The following is a 14,411-nucleotide window of genomic DNA, read 5'->3' as shown; positions in this document are numbered from 1 at the left end:
AACAATTGCACTTTTTGAAAGTATTTGCATGTGGTGTATAGCCTATGTTTCACCTATACCTACTGCACGTGATATGACAACTTACTCTATGTGACAATGTCTTCAACGTTTTAGATGTGTTTTCAGAAACGTAAAAAAAAAAAAAAATGGCGCTACCATTAAATGGAGAGTTCACCCAAAACATTTTTAATTCTGTCATCACTTACAGTACTCACATACAGCTCAGGTTGCTGAACACAAAATATATTTTGAAGAATGTTCTGATGGACCCCATTGGAAGGGGTCCATCAACTGTTTGGTTACCTATATTCTTCAAAATATTGAAGAATCCTTCGTGTTCAGCAGAAGAAAGACATTCATACATGTTTGGAAGAACTTGAGGGTGAGTAAATGATGACAGAATTAAAATTTTTCAGTGAACTAACCCTTTAACATGAAATATTTAGAACTCACAAGTTCAACAGTTTGGGGTCAGTTTTTACATGTTTTTTGAAAGTATATGCTCACCAAAGATACATTTATTTGGCCAAAAATACTGTAAAACAGAAATATTGTGGAATATTCAATGTTGAAAACAGTTGTGTTGAAAAAAACCCAGCATTGATTTTAAATAGAAATCTTTTGTAACAATGTAAAAGTCTTCACTGTCACTTGAATAAAAGTATTATTGTTATATTTTTTTCCAAAACTTAAAACTATATCCCAAACTTTTGAATGGTATTGTTTCTACAGGTCTGCTATTTTCATTTAAACCACATGGAGGCAGGCTACAAACGGACATATCCTCTTGTCTTGCAAACTTGATAAAGGTCTTTTTAATTATCCACATGCTTCCACAGGAGGTGTTATATGTCACACATTATGTTTCATATTTTTTTAATAAATTTTTTACTGTAGACTATACATCTATATGTTCATTTAACATAAAAACATACATGTAAACATATGTACAAACCTCAACCTACTAAAATTGAAAAATAAAGTTTTACTAAAACCAAAAAGAAGAAAAGCTACAATAAAAATAAAACGTTTTAAACAGAATTTGCCGATGAAAAAATATTTTTTTAGAAGAAGAAATGAATGATATTACGGTAAATGAATGCTATCCAGATGTTGCTACCAACACAAGGATGGACACATGTTTTTAATTATGCATATTTGCCTAATTCTCAAGGGGTGTGCGTTTATTGGCATGTATAAACATACCCTTGGGAATAATTCTGTTTTGACAAACTAGGGAAATACTAAAGGGAAATCTGTTTATTCCCTATACCTTAAAAAACTCCTTACGTGAAACTGGCCCACCGGTGGGCCCAAAGTCATTATTTAAAATAGTAATATCCTATACTAAACCTTAAATAATTTTGACGAACAATATATTATTTGAAAGCTTACAATCTCTAGTTTTCAAATTTGGTGACTGATTTTCAAAATAAATTACAGAGGAGCCGTAATTTATCAATTTGCAACAATAATATTTTCATACTCCTAGGTGTTCATTCCTTTATTTTGAAATAGTGATTAACATGAAAAATCATGAAAGAATGGTAGAAACCTCCGTTTGTTTTCATGCCAGTTCAAAATATAGCATCTGTTCAATTATTTTAGAACAAAAGGTCTGAAAATGTTTTTAAAAATAAAGAAAAACCACATATGGAAATGGATGTGCCCTTACATGGGCAGTAAAAGTTTGGTACTGCGCACAAACAAAATATTACTGAAAGCTAATTTTTTGAGATATCAACCTAAAATTTGAAACACAACTTGTTCAGATTTTTGGCTTTGTTTTTTTTGTTTTTTTGCAGTTTTAGAGTCACCCAGATTTTGAAAAAAAAATGTTTTATATAAAATATGAATAATTACATTTTTACATTGTATATTTTCATAAACATTTCTGTTTCACTTTCTTAATTTATTTCACTTCTAAAAAATCTGCCAAATGTCTTCTTTAAAACAAGACCAATCTTATGTCTATATTCCAAAGCATTCTTGAATGACAAACATTTAAGTTCGGAATTTGCATTTTCATGTCTATAAAAAAAAAAGGGGGGTGACACTTGCAGTTGATAAATTTACTCATATATATTTATTCATACAATGTTAGTCAATAGGCCCTTAGGTTATTCACTTCTCAATATTTTCTGAGGTCACTATCAGGGCTGTCACACAATTGACTCTGTTCTCACTCTCTCACGCCACACAATCAGAGCACAGATGAACAATGTGCTGACACATAAGAAAGAGCATATTTGATATAATTTGTGATATATTGATATAGCTATTCTGATATAAAACAATCTCAGCTTAAAAAAAATGTGTAAGTTTTATAACAAAAGCACTCTTAATGTGGCGGGTCAGATTGCATGGCCTCAGTTCAGGCGAAGCGGGAGCGCAATGTTCCTCTTTACTATTACACTGTAAAAAAAATGGTTTTCATGATTTATCGCAACTTTTTTTCTTTTGTCAAATCAACTTAGATAATTTTATTATTATAGTATTTCAGATAACATAAGATTTGGAGTTTCTGTTGATTAAACCAATCTCTTTTGTATTAACTCAATTTTTTTATTTCAATGAACTCAAAATTAAGACAACCAGGTTACTTACTTTTTAAGTTAAACCAACAATTATTATCATTTACAGTGAAAGTACCAAATAAACATAAATTAACATAGGGTATGTTGAAAGAACCAGTACAATGTACTGAAATGTATCATCTCTCATGTTTATCGCTGAATCGTGTTTCAATATTCGCGGATAAAACAGCTGTACACAGTATCACATGTAACATTTACCTCAGAAAAGCCATTCAATCACTATTATATTTGTACTCTAATACTATTAAAAGTTATCATTATAACGTTATTATAATAAAAACGGCCTTATCCATTTTTTACAAATAGGCCTAATAAATAAATAATTAATGAATATCACGCTGACAGGGTTGATAAGCAGTGGCGGATTAAGACTCTTTGGTGCTGACAACTAGAGTGCATAGTAATACATTCTGTTGTTATTACTATTATTATTAGGCTACTATTATTACAACTTTCATTTCCAACCAAAATCCACCGTCTATCCGACGTCGGATGTTGACGTCAGTCTGACGATGGGTTCTGACGTCAACCCAACTTCCGGCACTGACACCTAGAGAGCCTGGTCTTACAATAACATCTCTATAGCTAAATGCTTTTGAATTGAAAAAAACATTTAAAAACTCACTCGTTTACAGTTTAATTTCGGATGCAAAACACGCGAGACCGCACAGCACACTCCCAGAATCTGTATGTTGCGTTTCCACTAGCCTAGCGCGGAGCAGATCGAGCGTTTTCAGTTCATATCACTCGCTCTGCTCCGTGCCAATAAACATAGTGTAAAATAATTATAGTGTAGCCTAATAGTGTTGAAATGAAACGCGCGCGTCTAATTTTTTTATTTTTTTTTATTATGAAATTAAATGATGAAAATAATCATCTTTCAACAAAATGCACGTTCTGGTGAAATGGTATAGGCCTAAACTAGAAATATGTTTGAGAATGAATCGCTTGTTTTAAAAGTGAACAAAAGAAGAAGCCCTGAAGGTGGTGCCCCATGGGGACTTGCCCAATATGGTTAATCCACCTTGTAGGTCAATAGTTTTCAACTTTTGGTGAGAGTTTTTCCTTCAGATAAATTAACATGGACTATAAGGCCCCAATTCTCACTTCAAGCTGAACTCAAAAGTTGGCAGCCCTAGCTGTCATCTCTCAACTCAGACAGAACAGTTTGGCCTGCCACCTGGCCTACTCTTAGTAAATCATGACCTGAACGTCAGCTTACACACACAGGTGTCATCTACCCACAATGCACGCAACACTTAACAGCGTGAGGCGACGGGAGGTGCAGGATAGGAAAGTGTATGGGAGCGAGCGAGCGGTCACGTGACGATGATGAGAGAACCATGCCGTTAGCCGATTATAGCGTGTGGGCTTATCCTTCTTCTCGAACACGGTCTCTCTCTCTCTCTCTCTCTCTCTCTCTCTCTCTCTCTCTCTCTCTCTCTCTCTCTCTCTCTCTCTCTCTCTCTCTCACACACACACACACACACACACACACACTTCCCATCCCACACTGTTAACTTTTGTGACCTTCTCAGCCTTGAGAAATCCTATTTCTAATCTCGGCGCGCGCGCACCTCCCAATCCTCCAGTTCTACTCAGCTTCCTGCTCACCTGTTAGCATGCTAAACAGGATGCAAGCGGCAATGCACTTTTCTTGCTTTTATTCATTTTCCCCGAGTACTGCTAAAGGGATTTTTGTTCACTGATGATCGATTGGGATCTGATGTGTGTGAGTGTGAGTGTATGTGTCCGTGACTGAAGGATGTATCGTCTGCTGGTGGCCCAGGTTCTCCTGGGCTGCTGGAGTGTGGCACAACCCTTCTGTCCGTCGCAGTGCACCTGCGTGTACCACGGACGCAGCGATGGCACTGGCAGCAGGTAAGGACACTGTTTAACTATAATAATAATAATACAAGTTAAACATGTAGAAATAAATTAATACAATTTCAACTTTTTGTGTAAGATATAGCCTATTTGGCTATATAATTTAGGTCCATTGCATAAATTCTTGAACAAGTAGACAGACATCTAGTAGCTATAAGAAATAGGTTGAACTGGAACAAACTGAAAATGAATAGCATTTGAGAAATATCAATAGTAATAACTTATTATTAAATAAGTTTTAATAATAGTAACTTTTAAGGATTATATATATAGGCTATATTTTTAATTATGCATGTTCCTTTAAGCATATATAAACATATTATTGGCAATAAATCTTGTTTTGACAGATTGGTCAAACGTTTGTTAAATTAAATGTTTTATTCGTACATTGTTATATTAATATTTTTAAGTTTTGGATTTTTAGTCTTTTAAAGGATTTTAATTTATCATTACATTACAGTCTAATATGTAAATGTATAGATTTACATTATTATAATTATTCACATATATTTAAATAAATATATTGGATTTCAAACATCCCAACAAGTCATAAAAAATAAAAATAAAAGATTTTTTAACTATCACGTGGGGTATTATCTTGTGTTTATCTTAAGAGCTTAGCCTGAGCGTGTAAACACTCACGATACAGGAAACCATTTTGAATCATCAAAATGTTTTGTTAAAGGTATAACAGAATCAGACCAGTGTGAACATAAATTAGGCTATACATGTAAAATAATTCCTTTAATTTTACTTTGTGTGAGGCTATATTCCTCATAAAACTCAAAATGAATGAACATCACCACACATATAGGCTCATATTGGTTGAAGTGATTAATCTCTGCTCTGGAAAATCTGCCACAGGTCTGTTTTATGCAATGACCCCGACATGTCAGATATTCCAGTCAACGTCCCCTTGGACACGGTGAAGCTGCGGGTGGAGAAGACAGCTGTGCGTCGAGTGCCCACTGAGGCCTTCTACTACCTGTCAGAGTTACGCTACCTGTGGATAACGTACAATTCAATAACCTCTGTGGATCCGGGCAGTTTCTACAATCTGAAAGTTCTCCATGAGCTACGACTGGATGGGAACATGATCGCTATCTTTCCCTGGGAGTCTCTGAGAGAGATGCCCAGTCTGAGGACCTTGGACCTGCACAACAACCGCTTGACTAATGTTCCTGTGGAGGCAGCACCTTACCTGGTTAACATCACCTACCTAGATATTTCTAGTAACAAGCTAACTACTCTCCCCTCTGACTTGGTGGACATCTGGCCTCCATTTTCAGGCATCCTGCCTAGTGCCAATGCCTCACAAAAGATTGTTCTAGGTGGGTAAAAATTATGATGACACACCTTAAATATGCAAAATGATGTTGAACAGGCACTATTCAAATTGCATCAAGTTTTTTAAGTATTATTTTTCATTCTAAATTACCTTAGCTTATTTTGTTGACATAAACTAAGCCAGCAAAATAAACTCTGTAGTTAAAGGGATAGTTCAAATTCTGTCATCATTTACTCACCCTCAGGTTGTTCCAAACCTTTATATAAATGTACTTGTTCTGTTGAACACAAAAGAAGATATTTTGAAGAATGTGGTAAACTGAACAATTCTGGGGCACCATTGACTTATTTATTTTCCTACTATGGAAGTCAGTGGTGCCCCAAAGCGACCTGGTTACAAAATTTCTTCAAAATATCTTCCTTTGTGTTCAGCAGAACAAAGAAATTCATACAGACGGAAAAACTTAAGGGTGAGTAAATGTTGACTGAATTTTTTTTTGGGGGGGGGGGGGGGGGGGGTGAACTATTCCTTTAAGGAGTCAAATTACTGGTATGAGCTTTCCCTTGTGAAATAAAGGTGCGCTTAATCGTATTGGATGTACAAATGTAGTTTTAAAAACTTGCAGATAATATAATATTATTAAATAAATAAGGCCACTTAAGTGTAAAGTTTTCATGACTTTCTTTACTATGTTTCTATGTTTAAAAAGTGTATTGATTCATACAATTACATTTAAAGTTAATACATTTGAAATGTACTAAATTTCAACTTAACTTTAGTCAACTAACTAGATTTAATATACATTCAGGCAATAATACATTTTAATTTAATTGTAAAATACATGCAATTAAGTGTCAGAGAATTAAGTTTTCATTTAATCATATTTTTTAAGTATATTATTTCTTTAATAATTATATTTTTAAAAGTATGATGATGTGTACTTCTTTTTTTTTCTTCTTTTTTTTAAAACAAGGGTTGGCTCTTCCTAAAATGATAAAATTCAAAGAATATGGGGGATACTGTATACAGTATGTAAAATTGGAAGCAAGATTCAACAATATCCCTCTCTTTACCATGTCTTTGTAAGCCCAAGTGTAATCTTTAAATATCTAAATCTAGCCTATGTCTCATTGGGCTCTCCCAAGTTAAGTACAAGCTAATCTTCTAATGGCGCTTCCAACTGTGTCTGCGGATCTGAGATTTAAGTTTCTTTGAAGAGCTCATCTGAGAAGAGGATGTTTCATGTGTTTGCTTAGTGACATTTAAAGAACAGATTGCCGAAGAGAAAGTTAATAATTTGATAAATTTATGTGTGCTTGACCTACTGGATTAAAAAAAGTGAGAGTACTCTTGTATGGCACTTGGTTAAAGTATAATACTTTAATAGTTGTTGTAGTCGGTAGTTGATGATATGATATGATGGTGAAAGTTTTTTCAAGTTTTCGTTTAGCGATTTAGGCTCCAACAAAACTGATCACGGTTGGCCGATCTAGACAGATCAATCTAAAATGTCTAAAAATCTAATAAATCCTTCAGCCATCTTGAGGGAGAGGATATTTCTATTTTTTTCCCTGTAGTTTAAATGACATCAAAATACTTAACATTACATTAGCAAACAGGTTAAGCCAAAATGTGGCGACCAGAGACTTTATGAATAGAATTCAACCAATTCGTTCAAAAACGCTGCAACATTCAGGGAGAGACTATCCTTATAAGTGAGATAATAAATCAATTCTTGTAATATTGAAACAAGAGAATTTGGAACAGCACACCAGTATAGCCTACAACTAGTATTTCTGCAATATCTTTATATGACTGAAACTGTAATAGAAACTGTAACATGCCAGTATGCTGTGCCGAATTCAGAATCCCTCATTAATGAGTGAGTCATTGAATCATCCAATCAACTTGTTTGTTCAAGAATGCCGCTATAGTGTTTTGCTTGGAGATATAATTTTCTTTGGTGATATAATTGGCAGCATTGTGTAAGTTACTTAATATAATTTATTTTATTTATTGAACTGTTCAAAAGCAAAATCACAGTCGCAATCATGTCAGTGTGTGAATATTAGAGTGACTGTGTTTTTTTCCACTCAGCATTTTTGCACGTGTGAAACTGCAACTGCATATTCTATACTTTCACCAGGTGCCATTCAAGTGTAGAGATAAGCACAAATGCACAATGTGACCGGCATTACACTGTACCATCAGGATATTAGCAGTTGCCACCATCCAGCTGTTGAGTTGCATCAGTGGACCGTCTAATTCCTTGTTTACAGTCAACTGATCTTCATCCTGCCATAGACAGAATTATGGGTGGACTGGGGTTTTAATGTCCAACACCTGATGTATGCGTGCGAGCCAGACAAGACATCCTGGCTTTAGAATTTACAGCAAGATTTACACCTTTCTGATTTGATGGCAGTAAAATGCTGTGTTAGTTTAGTAGTTGAATAAGTAAACCTGTGGTCTTTATTTCAGTATGTTGAGATCTTCAATCATTAAAGTTGTCCTTGACCATTGCATTTGCGTTTATGCATTATGATTTTATCTAAAGTGACTGACATTGCATTGAAGGTATACAGTTTATCAATTCACACACTCACATGGGAATCAAACATGACGATAGTTAGATAATTGGATGGGGGGACGGACGGATAGATCATATTTAATACATTGCTTTTCCTGTCCCCTAAACTGAAAGGAGATTTACATTCCTGTATTTAACATATTGCATATTCTAAGCAGATATTTCAATATTTGCAGGTCTGCAGGACAATCCCTGGTACTGTGACTGTCGAATTTCCAAGCTCATTGAGTTGTCTAAGATGAGCAGCATACCGGTGGCGTTGATGGATCAGTTTCTAACATGCAGTGGACCAGAGAACTTAGCTGGTGTTCTGTTCCAGCGGGCTGAACTGGATCAGTGCCTCAAGCCGTCAGTTATGATTTCAGCCACTAAGATCACGTCATCACTAGGCAGCAATGTGATTCTGCGGTGTGACGCCACTGGTTTCCCTACACCCACCCTACTCTGGACTAGAGCTGATGGATCTGCATTCAACAACACAGGTATGAGGTCTCACTGTCCAAGTAAAAATGACATCAAACTGAAATATTTGAGGGATTATTAAATACACTTTCACGTCTCTCTTTGAGTGTGTGCCAATTGTAGACCAATTAACATGTACATGCTGGACAGCGTCAGATTAGTAAAATTACAATCAGACTCATGTGTTTACATGATTAAAAAAAAAGACAAATTATTGTGCTGGTCGGAAATGTAACTTTTAAAGAGCATGTGATCTAGGGCTGCATGATATTAGAGATTTTGTTTAAATTGTGTTATTGATATTGGATATTATATTGTTAATGCTAATTTTCTCTTTTTTGATTACCTTTGCCGTCATCGTTGATCTAACTAATAATTTAATAACACTGTTAAATGTAATCTTTAGCAAATCTCAAAACGAACGTACAGTTTTCATACTGTACATTATAATGTGATGCCTATATATATATATATATATATATATATATATATATATATATATATATATATATAGTATCATTTAAAATGAATGATTTTTTTTTTTTTTACCGATTTAGACAAAATAATAAATAATTTTAATATTAGCCAATTTTAATGACTGGCTAACATCAAAATAATTACAGGCATATCGGCCAAAATTGTATATATCGGTACATCCCTATTATAAATATTGGATATTGTATATAATATAAATATTAACTAAATATTTATTTACATTTTAATACATTAATTCATTCTGCATCAATATTTATCAGTTGTAGGCCATAACATAAAAACAATTTCTGGCAGAATTATAATATCGGTTCATCCCTAATAATCCAAATAAATGCAGCCTTGATGAGCACAAGATGTTTCTTTCAAAAGCATTAAAAAATCTTACCGACGCAACGGTAGTGTATGTATTTCATCAGATCTACATCTCTGTATTTGACATAACTGATGCAGAATATTAATATCGGTTCATCCCAAATGTAAACCTACTTAGTTATAGCAAAATAAAAAGCATAATTTTACCTTTTTCTTATGAACCTATTGTTCAGGTTGTTACTCACCATTTCATGTCTTTGTAGTTGTGCAGCAATCTCCAGGTGAGGGGGTTCATTGGTCCATCCTCAGTTTGCACAGTATCGTGTTTAAGGATGCAGGCGATTACCTCTGCAAGGCCAAGAATGTCGCAGGGAAGGCCGAGGCATCCATCACCCTGTCTGTGGATGGAATGCAGGCCACAACGCAGTCCCCACCGATAACCATAACCAAGTTGCCCGATGGTCAACCTGTGACTTCTTTTGCAGGGACTAGGATGCCATTGTATACTTCCTTAAGCCCCACACTTACAACCAGAGCTGCCATGACCACAATGCCACCGCTGCCAACCAAGAAGAGTCTGGGACCAGGCGAAGGAGTTCAGAGGTCCCCACCTGCTGGAGACAAACCAGCTAAGGTCCAGCAAAGCAAAGGCGACAAAGGTTTAATGATGAGTGACAAGTTCAAAAAGAAAGCTGGCATCAAAGACATTGAGGTAGTGGAGGAGACAAGTGACACGGCGGTCTTATTATGGACCGCTGAAGGTTTGCCAAGCGGTGCGCCCCTAACAGTGGTCTACTTTCCGTATGATGCGAAAGACGATAAGGAGTCGGTCGACACGGAAGTTGGTCAAGGGAAGCTGCTCTTGGAGTATCTGATGCCTAACCTGCTCTACACAGTGTGTTTGGTTACTAAGGGTTCGGTGTCTGGGAAAGAGCAATGTGTGGATTTCAGTACTCTGGATAGCGGTGATGACGATGGGCAGAACAATGTCCTGATGGTCGCCAGCGGGATCGCATGCGTAGTTGCGGTGCCTCTCATTGTGGTGTTGCTCTACAAGATCTTGTGTCTGTACTGTAAAGGAAACAGTGGCAGGAACAGTGGACCAGATGAAGACCTTTCAAAAGAGACGTACGTAAAGTTCGAGACGCTCACCATGAAACAAAGGACTCTGAACGGGCAGAAGAATGATTTGTGGGCACGAAGGCAGACTCAGGATTCAGAGAGGATGCTCCTGTGCTCACGTTCAAGCATTGACTCTCAGATGACGTACAAGAGTGACAGCTCTAGATCCGAGTACCTGTGCTAATGAACGGCATATCGGCTTTGTGTGTTATCCTTTCCACACACAAGCTGTGGCAACATCGGTTTTAAAAGATGAGCTCTTGATATGCTGTCAAACTCAATGCCTTACAAGAGTTATTTTGACTCCACGTTGCGTTTTCTGTCTAATTTCCCATTTTTAAAAGCCATATTCTCCACCCAATCACACACAATTATGTATTTCTTTTTATGAAATGCAGTGTACATAAATGTAAATGTTGTGTATTATTGTATATGCCAACATATGATGAAATAGTGTTGTATAGATTCATGATAAATGTTATTAAACATTTTTACTGCCTAAAATGTATGTTTTTTTGTTATAGATTTTTGCTCTATAGAAACCAATGAAGGTTTCCAGCTTCTCTTTCTGTCAGTTTTACATTTAAAATGGCTAGTATCTTTGTTACTCTTTGTTACTCTGTCCTCTTAATTTTTTGTTTCTTTCTGTTTCTTCCTCTCTATCTTTACAGGTTTTTAATAGGATTATGTGCACTGTTTGTGTGCACAGCATATTTTTTTGTGTGTTGTATGCCATGCATGTCATTGAAATACCCACTTTGTTCCATTAGCATGATATTAGTGTCAGGGGCTATTCACAAAGGATACAGCACAGCATGAGACCTGAATACTGCACAGTCCTGAGACCTGCTAGTGTAACTGTTTTTAATGTATCGCTGTGTCCCGTTTTTAAGATGGTCACGTTGAATACTGTAAATTTGTGAGACAAGAAGCTGAAAAACCAGCAAGACGATACAACGATACAAACAGAAAAATGATCAAAGATCATCCAGTGCATGTTTACATACAGTATAACATCAATTATTAATGGCCCCCTCATAGTGTTTTATGTGTGATTTTATTTCAAATTGGAGGTCTATTCCCATATTGACGTAATTTCTGTGTAAATAATTCATTTATCCATTTTTTTTGTAATTTATTTTGTTAGAGTGATTATATGCACAATTTACTATATGCCACTCATGTTATGTGCACTTCCATTAAAAAATTTTTAATAGGCCTACCAGTAAAAATAATAATATATATTTTTTTTTTTCCCGCAAGGATGCATTAAATTGATCAGAAAATTACATTAAATGCATTTACATAGTTACAAAAAAAGTATTTCAAATTCTATTCATCAAAAATCCTGAAAAGGTATCACGGTTAAGCAGTTTTCAATAATGATGATAATAAGACATGTTCCTTGAGCAAATCAGCATATTAGAATGATTTCTGAAGGATCATGTGACACTGAAGACTGGAGTAGGCTAATGATGCTGAAAATTCAGCTTTGCCATCACAGGAATATATTACATTTTAATATGTATTAATTTCAAATAGAAAACAGTTACCGGTATTATCTTTTTTTCAGGACTAGTCTATCAAGTTTAAATGCCAGTTCAATTAGTTTGTGAATTCTGCCCGGCTTGACGTGTATTAGAGCGAACATTGTTCTGCATTTCCTGTCCTGCTTAAGTAGAACAACAGAAGAGCTGTTGTCCCTGCCTACCTGACGCATTTTTCCCAGAGCAGTGCATCTAATTCCTATGACAATATGACAGTTATTCGTATAATAAGATTGTGTGTACCGGCATTTACAAGCCCCGCCCCCATCGCAACCCCTTGTGAGTCTTCACTCTGGGGTCCTGACACAGACTGCAGACACAACGACACACTAGTGGTGTGTGTGTGTGTGTGTGTGGGAGCATCCCATTACTCATGAGCAGCACAAAAGTTGTGTCCACTCTTACTAAATCACATGGTTGGACTGAGAAAGGCCAGGAGTTGAACTCAGGGTGACTTTTAAGTTGTAGAAGTGCAGTTTTTGTGTTGCTTGAGTTGAGGCTCAGAGTCTTACATCAGGGAAAACCCTCTTCTGAGCCCTTGCTGGTCTCACCATGTGTCAAATTTACCATGGGACTGTCAGGAATGTCATACTTTGCTTCCAAAACAGCTAGAGAACAGGAGGACTGGAGAGATTGAGGCTGTGTGTGTGTGCCTGACACAAACCTGGCCGTCCTACAGGACTCTCACTTTCAACCAGCTCTGTGTAAAAAAGACACCTCTGGGATATAGATGCACTTTCTGGAGTCTTTTCACCCAGGTTGTCATTTAGTTGAAGCTGGTTGGCTGTGTGTGTAAGATGTGTGGGGGTTACGGCTGCATGGTGTGGCTCAGTGATCGAGGAAATACCTAAGAGGAGAGCCCCGTGGAAACTGAGATAGGATTATGTTCTGGAGGACGATAACGGCCGGCTTTCTCTTGTGGTTCTGGACGGTGAGTATGGGCCCTGCCAGAGCTTCAGGCCCTGCTGAGGAAACACTATGCTGGGGTGGACGAGCCTGGGCTGCTGGAAACTTCAGCTGTGTGGGTAAGTGTTCATTGAAGTTTTAAACGTTAGATGTTTAATACAATGTTAAGGCATTATAGGGACCCTTCTTAAAAATATACTAGCAGACTTTAAAAATGAGTATGTAATGAAAAGAATTACCTTAAAAATAATATACTTAAGTGCGAACTGAATGTAATGTTTTCAGACACTTAAGTGCATGTTATTTACCATAAAATGAAAATGTATTGTAGTTTTATATAGGGGTAAGTGTACCCATTTATCTATCTATACCATCAGGTCTTCACCAGGCACAATCAGTATAAAGTAGCTATAGTATAGTTGAACTCAGTTATGGTTCAAATGTACTGCAAAAGCATGACAAACAATTCTTATAATACAATAATTAAAAAAGGTATTTAACTACACATTATTACAAAGTGCACTTTTTAAAAGAGTATAATGTCTGTAAATAAACAGCCATAAAAGTCTACTCTGTTTAAGTACACTTAAGTGGCCTTTTTTCATATTATCTGCGAGTAGCTACTCTACATTTATTTTTATATGTGCAACTTGTCTTCAGAGAGCATGTTTATGCGTACAAGCTCAAATGGTATTTGAGAGCTACCGCAGAAGGGAATATTTGCAGCAAATTATAAAAAATAAATTCACACAAAGATATAAAATGGTCTCAGAAGACTTTAAATAAAGCTAATGACTTTTTGTGACACTTTAATTGTGGTTACCACCCATTTTCAGTGTATGAAAAAAAAGCTCCATCACTGTTCCACAAAAGAAAGAAAGATTGAATGGCATGGGGATGAGTAATGACTATTGAACTATTACTTTAATACTTAAAAAGGGTGGCCATTACATGTCTATAAAGAGATAACTTTTAAATTTTTTTTTTTTTTTTTAGGAAACACTAAATCATGAGTGCTTTTGGACTCAATGCCCAGATTTTTGCTGCTGTGAGAAAATAACTTTACCCTCCCTTCATGAATCATAATATTTACTGTGTTTACTGTAAGGCTGTTAAATATCTATTAAATCAGAGTGCATCCTCAATATAAAGAAAAAACTCCCTTTAAAGTTTTGATATTGTAAGTTATTTCTTGATGTACTTCG

General features: G+C 35.9%; 1 protein-coding gene across 1 annotated transcript; it reads left to right on the top strand.

Moving 5' to 3' along the window:
- The first annotated feature begins 3,817 nt into the window (after positions 1–3,817).
- Positions 3,818–11,971, top strand: lrit3a (info leucine-rich repeat, immunoglobulin-like and transmembrane domains 3a). The gene is made up of 4 exons (XM_079631113.1): positions 3,818–4,478; positions 5,349–5,815; positions 8,539–8,844; positions 9,895–11,971. The coding sequence occupies exons 1-4, from the start codon at positions 4,363–4,365 to the stop codon at positions 10,935–10,937; spliced, it is 1,932 nt and encodes a 643-aa protein (XP_079487239.1). The 5' UTR covers positions 3,818–4,362; the 3' UTR covers positions 10,938–11,971.
- The last annotated feature ends 2,440 nt before the right edge of the window (positions 11,972–14,411 follow it).

Source organism: Phoxinus phoxinus, assembly GCF_949152265.1.
Source record: "Phoxinus phoxinus genome assembly, chromosome: 12".
Classification (NCBI taxonomy): Eukaryota; Metazoa; Chordata; class Actinopteri; order Cypriniformes; family Leuciscidae; genus Phoxinus; species Phoxinus phoxinus.
Note: the sequence above shows the minus strand (reverse complement) of the source record. Positions and strands in the feature narration are given on the sequence as shown.